The sequence below is a fragment of the Aulonocara stuartgranti genome, assembly GCF_965226115.1.
Source record: "Aulonocara stuartgranti genome assembly, chromosome: 18".
Classification (NCBI taxonomy): Eukaryota; Metazoa; Chordata; class Actinopteri; order Cichliformes; family Cichlidae; genus Aulonocara; species Aulonocara stuartgranti.
In genome coordinates this window covers 12,643,993-12,663,545 of record NC_138954.1, presented here as the reverse complement: position 1 = coordinate 12,663,545, position 19,553 = coordinate 12,643,993, and the positions used below count along the sequence as shown (strand labels likewise).

The 19,553-nt window shown below is 38.1% G+C and overlaps 1 protein-coding gene across 5 annotated transcripts in view; it reads right to left on the bottom strand.

Annotated features, from left to right (window-relative positions):
• LOC309694326 (dynein axonemal heavy chain 8-like) overlaps positions 1–19,553 on the bottom strand; it is a 37,191-nt gene that overhangs the window by 6,429 nt on the left and 11,209 nt on the right. For 3 of the 5 annotated variants that reach the window (XM_082514331.1, XM_082514333.1, XM_082514334.1), the window contains exons 18-75: positions 19,299–19,486; positions 18,753–18,833; positions 17,102–17,218; positions 16,905–17,021; positions 16,619–16,751; positions 16,415–16,521; positions 16,229–16,335; positions 16,058–16,136; positions 15,800–15,923; positions 15,229–15,395; positions 15,006–15,132; positions 14,622–14,857; positions 14,248–14,352; positions 14,008–14,121; positions 13,854–13,916; positions 13,593–13,693; positions 13,320–13,457; positions 12,971–13,211; positions 12,659–12,858; positions 12,248–12,401; positions 11,991–12,154; positions 11,569–11,671; positions 11,135–11,239; positions 10,691–10,852; positions 10,040–10,264; positions 9,740–9,912; positions 9,474–9,652; positions 8,951–9,138; positions 8,782–8,868; positions 8,591–8,698; positions 8,379–8,513; positions 8,091–8,252; positions 7,763–8,009; positions 7,430–7,671; positions 7,183–7,323; positions 6,864–7,095; positions 6,630–6,772; positions 6,405–6,539; positions 6,184–6,306; positions 5,694–5,907; positions 5,506–5,615; positions 5,258–5,421; positions 4,989–5,181; positions 4,764–4,886; positions 4,549–4,679; positions 4,106–4,259; positions 3,786–3,950; positions 3,394–3,620; positions 3,143–3,261; positions 2,940–3,043; positions 2,640–2,816; positions 2,381–2,548; positions 1,482–1,697; positions 1,099–1,236; positions 879–1,006; positions 559–730; positions 307–462; positions 65–220 (exon numbers count right to left, since the gene is read on the bottom strand). In XM_082514331.1, the coding sequence (XP_082370457.1) occupies positions 65–220; positions 307–462; positions 559–730; positions 879–1,006; positions 1,099–1,236; positions 1,482–1,697; positions 2,381–2,548; positions 2,640–2,816; positions 2,940–3,043; positions 3,143–3,261; positions 3,394–3,620; positions 3,786–3,950; positions 4,106–4,259; positions 4,549–4,679; positions 4,764–4,886; positions 4,989–5,181; positions 5,258–5,421; positions 5,506–5,615; positions 5,694–5,907; positions 6,184–6,306; positions 6,405–6,539; positions 6,630–6,772; positions 6,864–7,095; positions 7,183–7,323; positions 7,430–7,671; positions 7,763–8,009; positions 8,091–8,252; positions 8,379–8,513; positions 8,591–8,698; positions 8,782–8,868; positions 8,951–9,138; positions 9,474–9,652; positions 9,740–9,912; positions 10,040–10,264; positions 10,691–10,852; positions 11,135–11,239; positions 11,569–11,671; positions 11,991–12,154; positions 12,248–12,401; positions 12,659–12,858; positions 12,971–13,211; positions 13,320–13,457; positions 13,593–13,693; positions 13,854–13,916; positions 14,008–14,121; positions 14,248–14,352; positions 14,622–14,857; positions 15,006–15,132; positions 15,229–15,395; positions 15,800–15,923; positions 16,058–16,136; positions 16,229–16,335; positions 16,415–16,521; positions 16,619–16,751; positions 16,905–17,021; positions 17,102–17,218; positions 18,753–18,833; positions 19,299–19,486 (8,768 nt within the window). Of the gene's footprint in view, positions 1–64; positions 221–306; positions 463–558; positions 731–878; positions 1,007–1,098; positions 1,237–1,481; positions 1,698–2,380; positions 2,549–2,639; positions 2,817–2,939; positions 3,044–3,142; positions 3,262–3,393; positions 3,621–3,785; positions 3,951–4,105; positions 4,260–4,548; positions 4,680–4,763; positions 4,887–4,988; positions 5,182–5,257; positions 5,422–5,505; positions 5,616–5,693; positions 5,908–6,183; positions 6,307–6,404; positions 6,540–6,629; positions 6,773–6,863; positions 7,096–7,182; positions 7,324–7,429; positions 7,672–7,762; positions 8,010–8,090; positions 8,253–8,378; positions 8,514–8,590; positions 8,699–8,781; positions 8,869–8,950; positions 9,139–9,473; positions 9,653–9,739; positions 9,913–10,039; positions 10,265–10,690; positions 10,853–11,134; positions 11,240–11,568; positions 11,672–11,990; positions 12,155–12,247; positions 12,402–12,658; positions 12,859–12,970; positions 13,212–13,319; positions 13,458–13,592; positions 13,694–13,853; positions 13,917–14,007; positions 14,122–14,247; positions 14,353–14,621; positions 14,858–15,005; positions 15,133–15,228; positions 15,396–15,799; positions 15,924–16,057; positions 16,137–16,228; positions 16,336–16,414; positions 16,522–16,618; positions 16,752–16,904; positions 17,022–17,101; positions 17,219–18,752; positions 18,834–19,298; positions 19,487–19,553 lie in introns of those variants that run through there. The other 2 variants (XM_082514332.1, XM_082514335.1) reach the window with 2 other exon arrangements.

Genomic DNA, 19,553 nt, shown 5'->3' with positions numbered 1-19,553 from the left:
TGAGACAGCATGGTTTAAAGAAGTAGACGTAAAGATTGTTGAATGTTAATGGTTTGATGTTTACCTTGAAACTTGTCCCAGATTTGACGAAGTTTTTCTCAAGGACATTGTCCAGCACAGGATCCAGATCCTCAGCTATATCTTCAATGAGCAGTGGATTTCCCAAAGAAAGAGAGTCTTCCAAATGATTACGAAAGAACTTGTGCTTCAGTGATGTGACCTGAAAAGACAAGACAGCTTGCCTCCATAAGATGCATAACTAAAACAACCAAGTTTGTTAAAAGTTTGTTGTAATCGACAAAGTACTTGGAGTGAATTGGCCATTTCTTTTTTCTTTATCCAAGCCTTTCCCTGAGTCTGAGGATCAATGAGGAGGGGATATCTTGTTGCTTTTGAGACAATGATACCATTCTGCACAGACAGGTCATCTCCAGGGAGTCCCTGAAGGTTCCACTCACTTATCTTAAACAAAAATAGGATGATAAAAGTCTTTAATAAGTCACAAATATCCTTTGAGATGCTAGTAGATATGCAGAATTAGATTTATTTTGTTCTTACAGTGGGAGGGTCCACTAGGGCAGAAATGATGTTGAGATTTTCTGTAAAAGGGATTTTATTACTCTTGAGCTCTGCCTCCCAGATGTCCTTCAGCAGGATGTCACGGAAACTCTGGTTGAACGGCCCGCAATAAGACAAGAAACCAGTGAGCTGCAGCACGTCACCCACCAGTCTGCCAAGAAGAACAGAAGCAACTTGCCTCATTATTATTCTACCCCAATCAATACACTGCAAAACTGCAAGCAAACATGCAGACATGAAAAACAATCCCTTCCTAATACAATATTTCAATATAAAATGTGATTTTCTTTGTAACCTACCTGTTTATCTGTGATTTAAATTCTTTGCTCTGCTCTGTCCAGCGAACTTTCTCTCCACTAAGTCCATCAATAAGTGCAGATGCAGCCTGCATTTTATTCTTGCATTTCTCAGCATCATCCAGCAGGTCCTAAAAAAGACAAAACCTTGAATGATCTACAATTTCAAATTCTACATAAAGGTTTATGCAATATTAATAACATTTATCAGGGTGTACTGCACCTGTTTTTCTTTCATAGCAGCATCACATTTGGCCTTGACTTTGTCAAACTCTGCTTGCTTCTCAGCAAGCTGAGCCTCTGCATTCATTAGTTCATTATTTGCAATTCTTAGTCGGTTTTCTTGAACAGCCAGGTTAGCCTGGAGAAAAATAAAAGACACTGAGATTCACAAAAAACATATGAGGCACAGAAGTTTCATTACACATACTAACTAATATAAAAAGGCTATGAGCTAGAAGCTAGGATTAAAAAATATTGACCTCTAAATTACAGACTCAAAGAGGCTGAAAGAAGAAAGCTTAACAATACAAGTACAACAGTCCCATGTCAGATCTACTTTGTAAACAAATTATGTCTCTCTGTCACATTGAGCATTAACATCACCTTAAGTGGCAGCACTTCTTTGTTGATCCCAAAGAATGTGGACATAGCCCGGGTCCATGCTAGCAGACCAGCTACATTACCACACACCTTCTTTGCATTTTCCATTGTGTAATCTTCCATATCAAAGTAAGGAAGTAGCAGTTCTACTGATTCCTCATTAATTTTGTCTTTCTGGAAATGTTGGAGGGACGTCATGAAACCAGCAGCGCTCATAAGCTAAAAGAGGACACAAACATATGGCAAAGGTATCAAATAAAATAGCATTCAGTGATGTGCAACTCTCATAAACCTATATTTTATTCTCAGGAGACTACAGAAAACATCAGATGTTTAAAGTGAGAAACATACCATTTAAAAAATGAAAGATTCAGCACAAAGCCATGCTGTTGTGATAGAGGTATGAGGATGAGGATGCAGTGTCCATGTTTTCCAAAGATTTCCAAATTTTAATTCAACTGATTATAGAATAGTTTTCCACTTTTAAACAGGATTTAGCCCAGGGACGACAGCAATGTTACTGCATCATGTGCAGACTTGCAGGCATGGTGAACTGTTTTTAACTGACAGTACCTAATCCCTTGTGGTGTTTTCCATGACATAATCATGCCTGTTTTTAAACAAACTGTATCATATTGATTTTTAGACTTGCCCTCTGCACACAGATTTCTCAAGATCTTCATAATCGTGCAATAATATTATGTACTGTAGATGATGAGCTATTCAGTCTATCTATATTGAGGAACACTGCTGTCAAATCATCTAATTGATTTGTTACCAAGTAAGCTAATTAAGCTAATTGGTTGCAAAATGTTTCTCCTAATATTTAAATATTAGGCCTTAAATATTTTGCTGGAAAATAACTCCATTTAGTGAGTTTTTATAAGAAACGTTTTTGTTACCTTCAGTGCTTCTGCCCACGATGGCTTAAGACACTGTCGTTCAGGATCAATGGAGACAGAGTCTAACTTCTTTTGAAACAAGAGAAGGCAGGAGTCCATGATCCGCATAATCAGATGTGGCGGCTTGGCTAATTTTCTCACAGTGGCAATATCAGTTGGCTTTATGGTCTGTAAAACATTTAAAATATATGTACTGTGTACATACAGTATATATGAGAGAAGTACTTGTGTATGTAAAAAGTAATCACAGAGGTCTCACATTCAGTGCGGCTTTAGCCTCTTCTAAAGCTGGTTTAGCAGCCTCTAGTTTAGCTTCAGCAACAATCTTCTCCTTTCCAATCCCCTCCACAATTGTCTGGGCTTTATCCTTCACAACTTGGACCTCATTCTTTACAATTGTAGCAGCTTCAGCACTGACTGTTACCTCTGCCAACACCTATGTAAACGTAAAACAAGAGTTATAAAATGTGTAAAATATATACATAATACACATAACATTATGTCTATAAGTTGTGCATTTTGGGAGGGGGGGTCACAGGAACCACTATGTATTATTTACCTTGTCAGCTTTGAGAGATGCTACAGCAAGCTCTTTTTCCTTTACTTTCAGTTCTTCGGATAGCTGAGCCACAGACTCACTAGCCTCTTTTAGTTTCTCCAACCCTGGAAAACAATAACAATTTGAAAACCCCTTTTACCTGAATAATCTTTGCAAAGTAATCCATACATGCCATCTACAGATTTCCTATTGAACTTTCTTACCAACATTCATGCGTTCTGATAGTATGTTGATGCTGTTATACTTTTCAGTGTACAACGTTTTGTAACCATTTACAAAAGAGAGGTAGGATTTAGGGGTAACGTGAGTTCGTCTTCGGAATCTAAAAGATAATAGATACAATGCTGCATTGATGTAAAATATAAATTATATACAAATAAAAGAAAAATTTAAATTACATACATGAATATAAAATCATTTAAATGTATATAAAAATATCTTCTGTGTTTTCTACCTCTCAAAGTAGCTTTCACATGTGACAGATACTTTGTCATGGTATGTTCCCATAGCCGTCACCACAGACGCTTTGACTTCAGCAGAACAAACCATATTAAACTCAGACAAGAAATAATTGGATACAGCCACCAAAGCCTCATTTGGCCAAGGGGTGAACCAGTCCATCGTGCAGCCAGAAATCAACCCTGGAAACTTCAGAGACCGGGAGCGAAACTTCGGTCCCACCTGTCAAGGTTGTGAGACAAAATGTGCTTCACCACAGACTCATACAAATATGTCTTTGTGTGTCTTTAATGTAATATTATAAACAATACAGGTGAACAAACAATACAAAGTCCCAACATCTGAGTCACTGCTTTTGTGAAACAAGCATACAAATCTTTGACGTACCGGTGAGAAGCAAAGAACAACATGGAGATTCTTTCTTGACCGTGAAATAAAATACTCGTAAAGGTTGTCAAAAGTTGGTGGAATACGAGGAAACTCCTTTTTCATCACAGGTATTAGCTTCTGGGTGATCTCTTGGATCTCATCTTTAGCAAAAAGATTGGAAACCTGCAAACAGTCAATTCACTATGAAGTCATCTGGACCAAATATGGCCACAAACGTGGCAGTTTTTAATTACATGGTCTAAATTTTGACTTTCAGCTTGGATCAAAGTGGATTTTTGTGGATTTAAATATATCTGAATTTTTTTAAAGATCCCCACCTCTCCAGATGAAAGAACATTGTTGAGGTACTCAAGGAAGGCCTCATTCTTGATATCATTATCAGTAAAGATAAAGGTGATGCCTTTGCCTTCAGCCCCAGCTGTCCTATACAGCACTTTCAGGTCATCCAGGAAATTGGTCATGTTGTATGTTCTAAGAAGAAGACAAACACTATAAATTCTGCTAATTAGCTAAACCCCAGATGATGCACATGTGTTTACATGCCATAACATGCCAGGTGCAACCATGTGTTTTCATCATGCTTTTGACCCTCAATCTATGGCTTGTGGATCCCTGGGGCTCCAGGGGACCCAGTTTAAGAGCCACTGGTATAAGGTCCTTACCTTATAATATAAGCAGCTTGAGGTAACTGTTGTGAATTGGCACCATATTGATAATATTAAATTGAGCTGAACTGAAGTTTTAGTTTTTCTGTTCTTACCTGGTCAATGTGATCTGGAAGACGTGGTATCCAGCTATGAATGAGGCTAGCCGCGTAAGGCTCTGTTTACCTGATCCTCCGACACCCACAAGCAGGGCATTTCCTTGGTCAGTTCGAATTATTCGTGAGATCTAAAGCATTGGAAATCTTCAATAAATCAGCATTAATTGTAGCCAGATATAAAGGAAATGTATTCGTTGGGCTTGTAGTCTGACCTTGACGAGATGAGTCATTGCATCTGTGAAGAAAACCAGATCCAGAGTCGAGCCTCTTATGATCTCATTGTGTTGAGTCTGATACATCATTAGTTTCTCTGATAAGAATTTGAAATTTGGCACCTGAAAAAGTGAGCGTTTTCTTTCTGATTAGTATGACAGCTTTCTATATCAATGTTCAACTGTATCAATATTGTACTGTGGCTATAAATACAAATCTTTTACCAGTTCATAAATTTTAGGGGCATCAAAACACGCATCCTCCCCTTCTTCTCCAGTTGGCTCAGGTGCATCGCGGAGAAAGTCCACAAAGTATGGCTCAGGATGAAGTTTTGGGACAAGGCTAGGCTCAACATGCTCTTGGATCACCCGGGATACACCCTTCTCAAACCACTCTCTGTCCTCTGAGCAAATAAACCTACAGCAAAATGATGTTTCAATTTTAGCATCTTTGTTCTGCTGATAAAGTGATTTGATGGATGTGAGAACTTTACCTGTCAGCAATCACCCTTGCACATTCACTCTTGAAAAGAGCCAAGAGGGTAGGTATATCATGACACTCCTCTGCCTTGATGTTTAACATCCCTTGCCAGATCCGAGACAAATCTCTCAAATTGAAAATGTAGTGGAACTTGGATGGTGTGGGAAGCATTTTTACCTTCAATGTGAAATCATCGAATAAGATGTCTTTATTAATACATCCACTTTTATAATCTGTTCACATCATCTTTTAAGTAGTTACCTTTGTCCACTGCCATAAAATCCTCCCAGCAGATACAAGATGCTTAACCATATCTGAAATGCTCTGCTTGAATTTTCTGCATTCATGGAAGTAACCACCACTAATTATACCTGCAAAAAAATTGCATCAAAATAATCTATTTGTTGATACAACTAGTAATGAGGGGAAACAAATTTTGAGGTACTTACCAAAGATCTTATCAATTGAAGTATTTGATGGCAGAGTACAGTTAAAGACAGTAAACTGCCTCTTGAGTCTTTGAGGGATGTCATTTCTCCCACCACCAGGGTGAATCATGGCAGCAAGTATCTGCACATCTTCAATAGTGGAGAAGTCTCCTGGTTTGTCCAGACTGTACATGCCACTCATTTCCATCATCTGTCGAACTATCTCATTGGTGATCTGGTTTGGAAAGTTATATAAAGGAGTTATGCCTGAATTACTGTTCAGTGGAAAATCTACACCGTAACCTTCCACATAACCTGACATGCACCTTCTAAAAATGCATTTATGCATTTACGTGTTTTTGGTTATGTCCTAAGTTATGATGTAGATTTCCCAGAGAAGTCTAAATCAAACTTTACTAAGACTGGAAGCAACATGAAATAGTAAACAGTATATTTGCTGTTTTGTGTATTTTGTAAAATAAATATATTATATACATATATATATAAATACCTGATCTCCCCATTCATTGACAACTGGCATGTTTATATCATCAATAAAGACTGTCATCCTGCGTCCTCCTGGGGGTCCATAGGTGCTGCCAATTCTTTTCTCAATGTAACTTTCCACTGTTCGCTGTATATGTATGTATATAAAAAAGCTTTTACTAACAAAAAGCCATATAGAATTTGATAAAGATAAATATAAAGAACATTTTATAGGTTACATTTTACCTGAAACATTAGGGGTTCTGTTGCAGATGAGAAGTTCAGCGTCTTTGATAGGTCTGTCTCAGGATCATATTTTTTTGTGTAGCTTTTTATCATCACAGTTTTAGCAGTTCCTTGTTCTCCAATGAGCAGCACAGCCTATTTATACACAAAATTTAACTGTAACAGAAGTACATACCAAGGATAAACATATGCTCTTTTATTTAATATTCATATTTTAAAGGAGACCTTGTGTTGTTTAGCAATGGTATCCAGCAAGAAAGAAGTTCTTGTGTTATCCACATTGGGAACAAGAATAGAAGTGTAGTCAGGCAAATGGTCAGTTGGATAGATATAATCACCCACATGGTTGTTCCAATGACACCAATCACCTGAAATAAAAGATGAAGCTCTTATAGTAATTACATTTCAAAATGCAAAAGACAGCATAGGGGGTTTATGTATTGTATAAAATGTTTTTACCATTTGTGCCAATCATGTACTCAAACATAGTTTCCCCTGGCCGTGTTGGAGGAACATCAATATTGCTTTCATGACCTCTGATGTAAGTCTCTAGTTTGTCTCTATCATCTAACTCCAAAATGGCTCCAAGGCTCCACATCAGACAGAAGGCAAAGAGACGCTCAAGGTGTTTGCTACCAGCAAAGCCTCCTGTCTCCTTGGTTGGGAGGAGGCCTTCCAGCAGATTCACAGACTGAAGGTGGAACATAATGAGACAATTCAATATTTCTAATTAATTTAGAAGCATCATCAATTTCTTCTCATTTGTCAGAATACATACCTGCATTACATAGTTACACTCCAAAAGCTCCATTTTGGGTTTAAGGTTCTGCTTCATATACAAGTAAGCATCCTCAAATATCTTGTCATATAAACTTAAAATACTTTCTGCCTCCTTTGCATTGCGCTTGTTAGCCCATCCCTAAAACATAAAGGCCACATTCTATCTGAATACAGTATTGTAACAGCAGCACTGATTCTTTTCTCCAAACAGTTTTTGAATGGAAAATTTCAAAAAACAAGCCTACCCTGAGTATGGGTTTCCAACTGAGAGCTGATGAGCTCATGAAGACCATACCCACCCGGGACACTGTAGCAGGGGAGGCATTATCCATGTTGTGCACCTCAAACACCAACTTGCAACATGGTGACATTGTGATGCGGTCACCATTAGCCAAGGTCAGTGTTTTGTTATCATCCAACACAGAATTAAGATTCTCAATCCATATGGCGTCGACAGGACCATCAAGCACAATCCATATGAACTCCCCTGAAGTGTTCACATTTTAAAGAAATGAAAAATTATATATATATATATCTGTGTGTGTGTGCGAATATTCATTAAATATTGTATCATAAACCTTTCTTAGCTTTGAGTGTCCTCCTCCATAGTGTGGAAAATATCCCATCTGTCCAATCATTGGTGGCTGCATCAAGACGGCCAAACATCTGCGCAGCAGTGATTGCTTTGGGGTTCATGCGCATCTCCCTATGCAGGTATCCACATTCAGTCATAGCTCGCATGAGAATGTTGATGACTGTGGTCTTCCCAGCTCCACTTGGTCCTAAAGTCATCAGCCCATGGCGCACTCGTGAAGTCTCATAAAGCTGATAGTGATGTATCAGTAAGAAAGAGTTATTTCCAAACAAAATCCAAATAACAACAGCAGATGAACATGCAGATGGTACCTGAACAAGCTTGAGATTCCAGGGAGGATGGTTGATTATACCGGCTGACTGCACTTGATGGGCAACAGCTGCCTGAAGTTCAGCATATGTGCTACTATCCAGCTGGATACCAGGGAACAGGTCATTGATGAGACTGAGGAAAAGTGACTCATCCTCATCCACCTGAAACACATGCACATTACATATATATATATATATATATATAGAGAGAGAGAGAGAGAGATACACACACACACATTACTGTCAAATATTTGACTGCTGTCCTTTAGCACTAGGTTTGTGTCATACCAGTTTAGACAGATTCATGTCACGCAGCACTCTCATGACAATGCTGGACTCTGTGTCATCAGGCCGTGCTCTTTTAGCAGCCCCAAGTGTTCGTAACACGGACAGGATGTTCCTCAGGCCAAAGTCATAGTGGACCTAACAAAGCAAGAGCTTAGCTTTAGAGGGTTAATAATTGCTTATTATAGGAACTAAACTGGCCACAGGATTATTACCTGTTTTGTAAGTTGTTCTTCACACAGTTTATAAAGAACAAAAAACTTCTGGGCTAAGATGATGTTTTCATTGAATCCACAACTGGCTAGCTTAACTCTCATGATGATCTGTCAAAGGCAATAGTGAAAACGAATTAGAACTTAAACAAAACAGACAATATTTCTCCCTAGAAAAACTAATCTTTACCCACCTGTCTGTCTGGCACCATCATAGAAACCGTCCTGAATTGCACTTTTAAATTTTCAGGAAGTTCCTGACGACCGGCATATCCGGGATTCTATGTATTGAGTGACAACATGTTTTATTATATTCATACTAAACATCTGCTGCCTAGTAAACATATAAATCCTGTATCTTACCATAGTGATAAACAGGCCAAACTCTGGATTCAGATCCACAGTGTCTCCATCAGTAAAAATAAATGTGCTCTTCTGGTTCTTGCGTGCCGTCAGAACTATGTAGATCTGCTGAGCAGCAACAGAGAGCACTGGCAGGTCGATTCTGTTGAACTCATCAAAACAACCCCAGGACCCTGACTGCGCGAGGCCTGAAAAAGAATGAACAATTTACCAAATGTGCATATTTTTGGAATGTGAAAAGCAGCTGGGAAATCTGAGTAACAGAACATGCAAACACAACTGAAGACCCTCGTAGATTTGAACCTAGAACCAAAATCTTTCTATGAGCAGCATAAGATAAAATGAAATCTGAGTGTTTTGCTCATTAATCCAGGTAAGGAAATCCCAGAAAGTTGATTCGGCTCACCTGGATGTCAAGACTGAAGAAGTCACTTGGGTGAGAGATGAAATGTTTCTCCCACTGAAAATGCTACACAATACATTTTCTAAGATATCTGATAATTTGATTAATTACTTAGGATACCTTTATAAATCCTTCCAAGTCCTCTGAAGTCCATCTGGTCAGAGCAGTTGAACACTACAACATACTTGCCAAGACAGCGACCCATGTCTTTGGTAGTTTCAGTTTTCCCAGTTCCAGCCGGTCCTGCAGGGGCTCCTCCCATACTCATACCTAGAGCTTGGGCTAGTGTGATGTAGCACCTAGGTAAACAAGAAGGGGTTAATGAATGTACCTTAGTACTTAAATCTATATAAAAAGTAATTAACAAAATCTCATTATTTACTTGCCTGTCTGTCAGTGGAGTGATGACCAGACGATCAGTACAGCCTAGAAACTCATTCTGATAAATGAAGTCAACATTAGTAATAGACACAATGACCTTATCCAGGTAGCCCCTGAAGTAAAACCTGCTCTGCTTCAGCCATTCGAAGTCGCCTACAGATTTTATACGCTTTTTCACCTGAGGAAAAAGCAGGACATGAAGAGGAATGGTTGACCATAACAGTTTAATAATAAAAAGTTATCTGTGATAGTAGATATGGACAAGTAGCATTTATCCAAAAATAAAAAAATAACAAAAAACTCACTAGGTCATTAAATATATCAGTCTGGTGCACATGAATTGTGACAAGTGTCTCATATTTGACTCTGTCAAATTTGCTGAGGTCATAGGTTGTTTGCTTGATGAGTGTAGTGAGCAGACTCAGTAATTTCTTTTGAGTAAGAGACATGATGTGCTTGTCATCTTCTGTATGGTGCAGGGCCTTCTCTGCATCTCTTGTCCAAATCATTTGGATTCCCAGCAAGCCCACCTAAAAAGTACGAATCAAACAATACACGAAAAGATGCGTCATGTATAGTACATACAGGTAAAGTGGTAGAAATATGATGCTACATGAAAGGTACTACTGTCAAAGATATCCATACTTGTTATTTTACAAACGTTGGAAAAAGAATGAAAAAGAACCATGAGATCTGTTAAGCTGCCTCTGCCACTGATAAAGGCAAGAAGGAAATGTGACATGAAAACAAACAGTCATGTTGCTGGATAGTTTAATCTTAGTAACGAGAGAGTAACGTCTCAAATCTTTAAAATCTTGAATCCCTTTAAACACTACTAAATGGCGGTTGGTATTACAGATGGAAGAAAAAAAAATCTCTGTTACACTTAAATGAACAAAATATTTTAAAAACTCATGAAAAAGATTTTACTAACAGCCACAATTCAGTCTTCCTACCTGTGCTTGAAATCTGTTGAGAAAAGCAAGAAGATCAAACTCCTCATCGTCTATCTCTAGATCTGCAGCTCTGATAACAGAGTGCAGTGAAGCCTGTTGTTGCACCAAAAGCTTCCTAAGCCAGATCTCAACTTCTCCCTGAGCCATTACAGGACTCTCTAGCTGAAAACACAGAAACACATTTGCTATGTTGTACCACACCTGTGATAAAAATTGGAAAAATATTTGCTGACAGCCTCAATTGAACCTTATTCTTTTTGAATATCTATTTATTGTACCCTACACTTGTCTGTAGAAAATAGCAATCTGATATAAATTTAACTTTAATTTGAATTTGACTCTGTTAACCGCTTGCAAAAGTTATTTGCACTAAACGTAACAAATGCAATTCAACATATAGTTGTATTATAGCTCTAAACTGAAAATGCAAATAGCATTAAATACCGGCAGTTTTTCCCCTTCTTGTGAAATAACAGCTATGATCTTGTCATATTCTGTTGTGTGAAACTCAGCTTCTTTTACGTTGTCAAACACTCCAAGAAGATGTGCCTGAAAAACAAATGCATCTACAATTATTTTTGCTATTTTACCCAAAATCAAAAACCCAAAAGAAAAAAAAGAGAGAGAAAAAAATAAACAAAACCCAAGAAATCAGATTTCAATACACAAACCATTTTCTTAATATTTCTATCCTGATCGTCTCATTCTTTGCCCATGAAAACTCCAAATTTAAATTGTATTTCTTATTTGCTAAGATGAGTTTTTAACATATCTACGCAGACAAACAAATTAGGCCTTTTGCAGTAGCAGTATAATTACATTGTTTTATACTTTTTATTTAAATTTAAGTTTCTTACAGTGGCAGTGAATGTTCTGACCTGAATTGTGTGAGAATCACTGGCTTGTCCAAGGATTTCCAAAAGGGCAGGATCAGACACAAAGAAGAACCGTGGAAACAAGAGTCTCTTTTTCTCAAGATACCTGTGAAACAAGATCATATCATCTGCAGTGTACACATTGAACACAGAAGTATTGTTATAATTATGGGGCCCATTTATTCAATGCTTTTCTTTTTGTTGCAAAGCATCTGTGGGTGACAAAAGGACAAAAAGGGGTAGAAAAGGAGTAATTATACTGCATAAAAAGTGCTTGAGTAAAAAGCTAATTAACTAAATAGTTAAATAATGTCATGTAAATTTTTTTAAAGACTGAACTACTTTTCTGCTTTTCTTTTTACCCTCCACTGTTGCAACCAACAGAAAGACGCAAACTAAAACAAGGATGGTGCCAAAAAAATTACCCTGCAAGAGATTTCTGACAGAGCTCTAGTTGTTTCTGAAGATCTGGAAGCTTTTCTCGCAGAGAGGGATCACCTACACAGCACTCCACAGCATTTGGGACCTTTTGTGCTCGCCGCATGATTTCAGTCCAAGACTTGTCAATATTCTGAAATTGATTTGCTTCCTGCAAATGGAAACATTTTTATGTTAGCATTTACTTAAGGATGCTTTCAAAATTGTTATTTTCAGGCCACAGGGCAGAATTAATGAACTGTACCTGTGGCAGATCTTTGGCAATATCGCCCCCAACAAACACAGCCTCCAAATAGACCCACAAGTTTTGCACTATAACCCACTGTTCAATGACCTCAGATGATGTTGAAAGCTTGAAGACCCAATCTTGGATCTCTGCTTTGTGGAAGGTACTGTACCTGTACAAAGCAGACAAAGCTTGTTAAGTTCTTTAAGACATTGCAGAAATGGGAATATGTGTGGATATTTCACATCTTGAATGATTACACCCAAACTAATCTTTGTCACTACTAATGTTTCTGGGCTGAATGATTTGTTACAGTTAGGTAGGTCTTGCAGTCTTGCCCTTTTATTACTCCAAAGTATTAAAGTTTCTTGGAGATCAAGTTTATAAAATCTGTTACAAAATTATAAGCCGGGGTTTATTCTTTTCTACCTGTTGCTCAGCAGTGAACCTAGCACCATCAAACTGTCCTCCAAGTTGGTGAGAATCTCGGATGTTTCTGCTCCTTTCAGCATCAGTTCTCCTCTACTCTTAAATGTCATCAAGCTCAGGGTCTGAGCAGACCACAGCTCTTTTACTTGTGATAATTTGGCCTCAATATCCTTCTCCTTTACAGCTGATATGCAAATGTCCTACAAATACAAAAAGCCAAACTTGGGATGGTGCATACACATGAGCAAATCAAATCTATAAAAAAAATCTTGAAATCGAAGTATATTATAAATGTCAAATCTGCCAGCACACCTCAATGTCGTTCTTGTACGTCAACAAAGGCGCCTCCATGATGTTCTCAAGTGTAAACGTACTGGACTCCACCTCAAAATGGTGTCCAGTCACTTGTGCAATACGGTCCCAGTGTCTCCGTTTCATAGACTTGTTTGCCATCATTTCAAGAAGAGGACACGAATCATTAAAATCATCAATGGTCTTTTTTAGATCAAGAAAGGCTTGCCAGTCCTTTAGTGCTTTGGGTAGCTTCCGACACCTATAAAAATTGGATAATAAACTTTTGTTAAAATGACTACTCTTAAAAAAACATTCACTACACAACAAATTTTTAGGTCTGTAAGTTATAATAACAGATATACTCAACCTGTTCTGAAAATCCAGAAGTTCGCCATTGATCTTTTCAATATCCACTTGTATCCATAGTATCTTATAGTACCCACTAATCTTGTTCATCACTGCATCATACAGGCCATAGAGTTTTTGAAGCAGATCAAGCTCTTTTCTAAAGGAAGCATTAGGAAGCATAATATTTGAATATATTTTATAATGTGATAGATGTTAACACTTAGCATAGTATTAATAGAGATGCAAAAGTTATTCTAGCACAGAACAAGGTTTGATTTTTTTGCTGATGTACTTTTTCTTGTGTAGACAGTTGTATTCTGTAACTGGTAAGCCAAGAAGCTGCTGTCCAGAAGTATATGTGGTGAAGTTTCTCCAAAGCTCTTCAAATCTAGCCTGCAAACAAAACATACAATTAAATCTCGCAAGACTGTTTGTTAAATATGATTTTGATGTTTTCTTGCCCTATCAGCTCTCTCTTATCTAGTAATCATTTACCTCTAACTTATGTGAATGATTATAGATTTTCACACACTGAAAGAATTGAAACTGTCACCTGATAGATCTGAAGCCTGCGGCTGGCTTCTTGTGGAGCTAATCCTACAACCAAAGGGCCTTCCTGAAAAACAAGACATAAAATGAAGAATAGGTTAATATGAATACATTGATTTATTGAAAACCACCCGCACACAGTTTTTAAGATTACTCACAGAATCAAACTGTTCCATATAAGTGTCAACATCTTTTTGGAAGATAGCCACGCTCACGAGAAGGTCTTGTTTGAACTTGGGTTGCATACGAACAAGCTCATATTGCACCGATCTCTGCACAAGTCAATATCAAAAATAAAATCAAGATCACAGCTTATCACATTTACAACACACAAGATCACATTTATTTAAAAAAAAGTCATCAAACAAAATAGGCATTAATGTCATGATAATACTTACAGCTTTAGACTGCAGCATTGTGAATGAGTCTCTCAGACTGTACACTTCTTCTACTTCTCTTTTGGTCTCTTCTGCTTCATATTTTGTCAAAATTTCATATGCTTCCTGTAAATACATTCTTATATTTAAATGTTCAACATTTAGCTCACTCTGAACACGCAGGCCTCTCATTTATAACTAACAGTAGTAACAGTAGATAGTTAGGTACAATTAAAATTACATCCTCAAAATGTCTTTCACTAAAAATTTCTGGGCTTTATTTAATGTTGTTACTGGTACTCTGCAGCAGTTCATATCACTTTGTTTATTGTGTAGTGCTATTGCCAGTCCTTTGAAATATCTGCAGTTACACAATACACTTAAGAAACTGATACCTCAATGGAAATCAGTGTCATGTCAGTCTGTATTTCAGCTTCTCGAAGCGTAGACAGGGCCCCCATAGTACAGCGTACATCTTCCAGATTAGCCACAGGATGTGATAGCTGTATAAGGTAGTTGTTCAAATGTATGTGTGTGTCAGTCATTTTCTTCTTGTACCTCTCCTTCAGGTATTTGCAAATTAGTTTCTTCCAGGCTTTTGTCTCATCTGTTAGGGCCTTTTTCAGTGAACCTGTATATAAAGGAACTTAGCATTAGTCCTCCAGTTCTCAAACTAATAACCACCTACATGTGACATGTGTAATAAAACACACTAAATATCCAATTATCCAGTGGTAGCAGAATGGAATTCAATCCTGGTCCTCACAAATAAAAATTACCTGTTGTTAAATGAACAGATTCAAAAGCAATAACAGGCTTGATAGCTTGAATTTCTTGCTCAACTGAGTCATAGTGTTCGATTTCAGATGTAATGTGGATCAAGGATGGTTTGCTTGCCATGAATTCCTTTGTAGAAATTAAGAGAAGGGATATGATAATGATATAACTATATGAAAGCAACAAGGAACATGTCATGGTGAAAGAAAATCAAAGACAACTAACTTTGACTTTAGCGTTTTTGTCCTCTTCCCAGATCGCTCTGAAAGTATTGAACTGTTTCAGAACATTGGCTGCTCGTCCCTTCTGAGAGTTGATTGCTGTTTTCAGAATGCCCACGAGTTTTTTGATGTCCTTGTGTTCCACAACAAAGTTAAATAAATGATCTCTTTCTGCAGAAACACAAATAAACAGTCAAAAGTACAACCAACGATTGTGCTAACAGCTAGCAGCTGACAGTTTCATTCAAAGTTTAACATTTACTTTTGTAAATGTTATTTTATGGGTGAGTGAGCCCATAAATTCAGCAGGAAAGTATAAAGGGAAACAGACTTCTACTGGACCAGAAGTCCATTTGCAACCACAACTATCACCATCTAGTGGCCTTCAGATAGAATGCAAGTTAGAGGCACCTCTGAAAGGTACTACCTTCATGTCTTACACAGTCCCCACAATAAGCTTAATATTTACAATCTTCATTCATAATAAAGGATGTCTTTAATTTAGGAGCTGTCATTCTTTGAACTTGTGCATCAAGTGTGTTTGCTCCTGTATGTGTATACTGATGGTGAGTTACCTGCTTTCTTCCTTTCATTAGGAGTGTACTCCCACTGCCAGGCAATGCTCTTGCTAACTTCCAACACAGAGTCAGTTAGTTGATTTATGGCCTGCTGGATTTCATCTAAAGTGGGAATCATTACCTGATAATGACAAATATCAGATATCAAAACTAGATTTTCTGTTCAACAAAACTTGCAAAGAATTCCAGATCTCTCTGTCCTACAATGCAAATACTGCCCCCTGAACATGTACTGAAAGAAAAGTAGAAACTCACCACGTTGGGTATATCCAGGTGGACTTCAGATTTTATTAGCGGAACTATCATAGGTTGAGGCTTGGATTTCTTGTAACTTCTGTAGTATATTGATGAAAATATGAAAGAGTTCTTTCTCTTTAACTTATGATACTGCACTGAGCACATACCAACTAACACAAATATACTTACATAGCACAACTAATCCTCTTTTTCAAGGTGTTCAGAGATGACTTTGTTGTTTTGAGAACTGCATCAAGTACCCTTGCAGTGAAGGATTCATAAAGCTTCTTAAACTCCTGAAATTAAAATTTGTATGCAAATCAGTGGGTCAGCTGCACATAGCAGAAGTGTTTTACAGTTGTTAGACAAATATACCTTTTCAAATTTAGTATTTTTGTCTTTCAATGAACTTTCTGCAGTCCCTCTCTCATCCTCATGAGCAATCGTGTGTCTCTCTCCAGGGAAGGTCATGGTCCTCCCGACTACAGTGTTGAAAGTGTGAAATACAAAAAATACATTTAAATACTTAATTGCTGCGTTCACTTGTATGCAACACTTAAAACTCTGCCTTGACATCACCTGACACAGGTTCCTCTGTCTTGTAGCCTTTTGGTTCATAAACAGCACTTAAAACAGTGTCCAGCTCTTTGATTGCTGTTTTGACATGACTACATTTGTAATTCAATGTTTTCGCCCACTTTTTACAAAGATTCTAAAAAGAGGTTGAGATATGTATTTGGTGAATAAGGCACAACTTATTTGTAAAGGCAAATTAAAAATGAGGAGAAGACTTTAGCAGAATTAAATTCATTTCGGTTGATAAACATCTAAAATTTGTGTTTTGATTTGGTACGAGTGGCCATACCTTATTATGGTCAATCAGATGCTGAACTGAAGTTGGATCATCTGAGAGCTCAATCAGCACCGTCTCTGAGATGTCTTTAAGGACATCATCAATGTGTAACTTGCTAATATTTAGCACCTGAAAAAGAAGGAAATGTGGTTCTTGCTTATTATAAATGCACAATAAGGAAAATTTTAATGAATGACACAGAAACAGACCTTATTCACAAGATGCTGGAGCTCATACAAAGCCGTGTCAACTCTTTGGAAGAACTCGTCCAGGAGTAAGGATGACCAGGTGATCAGCACTGCCCCATGTTGAAGAGCAGATTCAACCTTGCGAGTTACCAAAGACATTAAAGCTTATTATGATGCAACAGCCATAAAAAAATTTTTTTTTAAAAAGCATGGCAACAGCAGGGTTGAGACCTAATTTCTCAATGGTGCGACTAAAGAAAGCCTAGGTCGCACCAGTACGACCAGCCGGTCAAGTAAAAAAAAAAAAAAATCTTCGTAACTCTGAAAGCCTCCGTGTGGTCAACAAGAGACACACATCATGCCCATATCATGGTCGTAACCAATCGGGGATAGTCAAGGGAGGGACCTCTCTGATTGGCTGTGGTCCAGATATTCCTGTAGGCTTACGTGTATGTACATTTGAAAGTGCAGGCTGATAGAGAGAGGTGAGTAGCCTAGGCCTGATAGAAATGGATTGAGTTGTGGGTAATGAGAAAAGATGAAAAGAACAATTGACAACTTTTTCGTTAAGTTAAGGCCTGATCTGTCTGAAATTCATAGCCAGTGCTCTGACATAGAGCCATCAACCTCTCAGGTAATGGGTAATGTCTAACACTGGTCATGAGACGGCATCAGATAATGAGCCACATACAATCGACTCCGAGCCAGAGCCCACTGAAAGTAAAAGGGGGAAAGTGTATACATTTCAAAGAGAGTGGCTTGACCAGTTTCCCTGGCTAAGATACAGTAAATCTGACAACATGATGCACTGCATTTACTGTCATGAGTGCGGAAAGAAGCTCCCTGGCAATACTGCATTTGTGGTGCTAACACGTTTTGAATTGAAATGCTGAAAAAGCACAGTGTATCCAGAAAACACATTATATGCTGCAATAAATGCATTCCCCAAGTCTCCCCTCTCCCCACTGCCAGCAGCAAACAGGTCGTCAGAGGAGGCCGAGATGATGATTAAGTTTAACATTGTCTACAATATTGCCAAAAATGAAGTTCCGTTCATTTCCAAAGTTCAAGTCCAAAATAATTCTTCACAACACCCCACGTACAGTAATAATGCCGCCCAGTATATGGGTGTCATCAGAGACATATTGAAAAAAAAAAGGCGGAAAAAAGGCCAAATTACAGGAGTTGGCCATCTCAAGGGCCTGTTACTGCAATAGTCCATGCGATAGTCCATAAGATATCAAGTTGTTCAGATGTTAATTTAGATTTTCTTTTTATTTAATATATCTTGAGATGTTTTAAGTTTAAATTTCAGTTCAGTGAAGCACTTTAAGCACCAGCACTTTTTAAGTAACTCATCTTTCTTGTAGAACTGTGCTCAAATAAAGAACTTTGTGTTGACAAGCTTGTTAGCTAATTATTTACAAAAATCAATATTGTCTGTATGGACAGCAATTAAAAAAAAAGTGAACTTGCAAAACTGCGGTGTTAAGCAATGCGGTTGAAAAATTTGGGTGCACCTAAGAAAAAAGTTAGGTGCTCCAGTGAAACCGTGGCAGTTAGTCTAGAGCCCTGAACAGTGGAAAACATATTCACACTGCCATTAACTAACAATGTTTAACAGCTGAGACATTTCTTCCACAAAATGCTCCATCTACTGTAATGTACTTACATTTTTGATTTTTGAAGCCATCCAGCTGGAAAAGTCTTCAGGTATTTTCTCACAAGTGGACTCATAATCTTCCAAAATTGTCTATAAAAAAAGGACAACAAGTTGTTTTATCCATCCACTCGCTTCCGCTTAACCTTTTCAGGGTCGCGGGGTGCGCTGGAGCCTATCCCAGCTATAGGACGAGAGGCTGGGTACACCCTGGACAGGTTGCCAGTCTGTCAGGGTTAACACACAGAGACAGACCACCATTTGCGCTCACATTCACTCCCACGGGCAATTTGGATTGATCAATTAACCTATCCCCACAAACTGCATGTCTTTGGACGGTGGGAGGAAGCCGGAGTACCCAGAGGGAACCCACGCAAACACGGGAAGAACATGCAAACTCCACACAGAAAGACCCCGGCCTTATGGTGGAATTGAACTCAGGACCTTCTTGCTGTGCGGAAACAGTGCTAACCACCGTGCCACTGTGCTATAATATAAAGTTATTTTATATTAAGTTAAATAATCATTTATATAGTTGTTTAAATAGTTATTACTTGCCTGTAATCGATGGTGATCAGCACTGAGTTTTGTTTCGATGTTGAGAAGATGTAAGGCTTGCTTTGGAACCAGGAGACCCATCTTCACCAAACACTTTGCCTCCCGTATGACCTCAGTTACTTTAGGATCAAAGTTGACAACTAGCTTTTCTGTCTTTGGGTGACGAACCAGCAGTGCGACATTTAAGACTGTTGTGAACAACACAGAGAGTAAAGTCATACTAACAGAATCAGATACGGTGTGCCATCAAGGTTA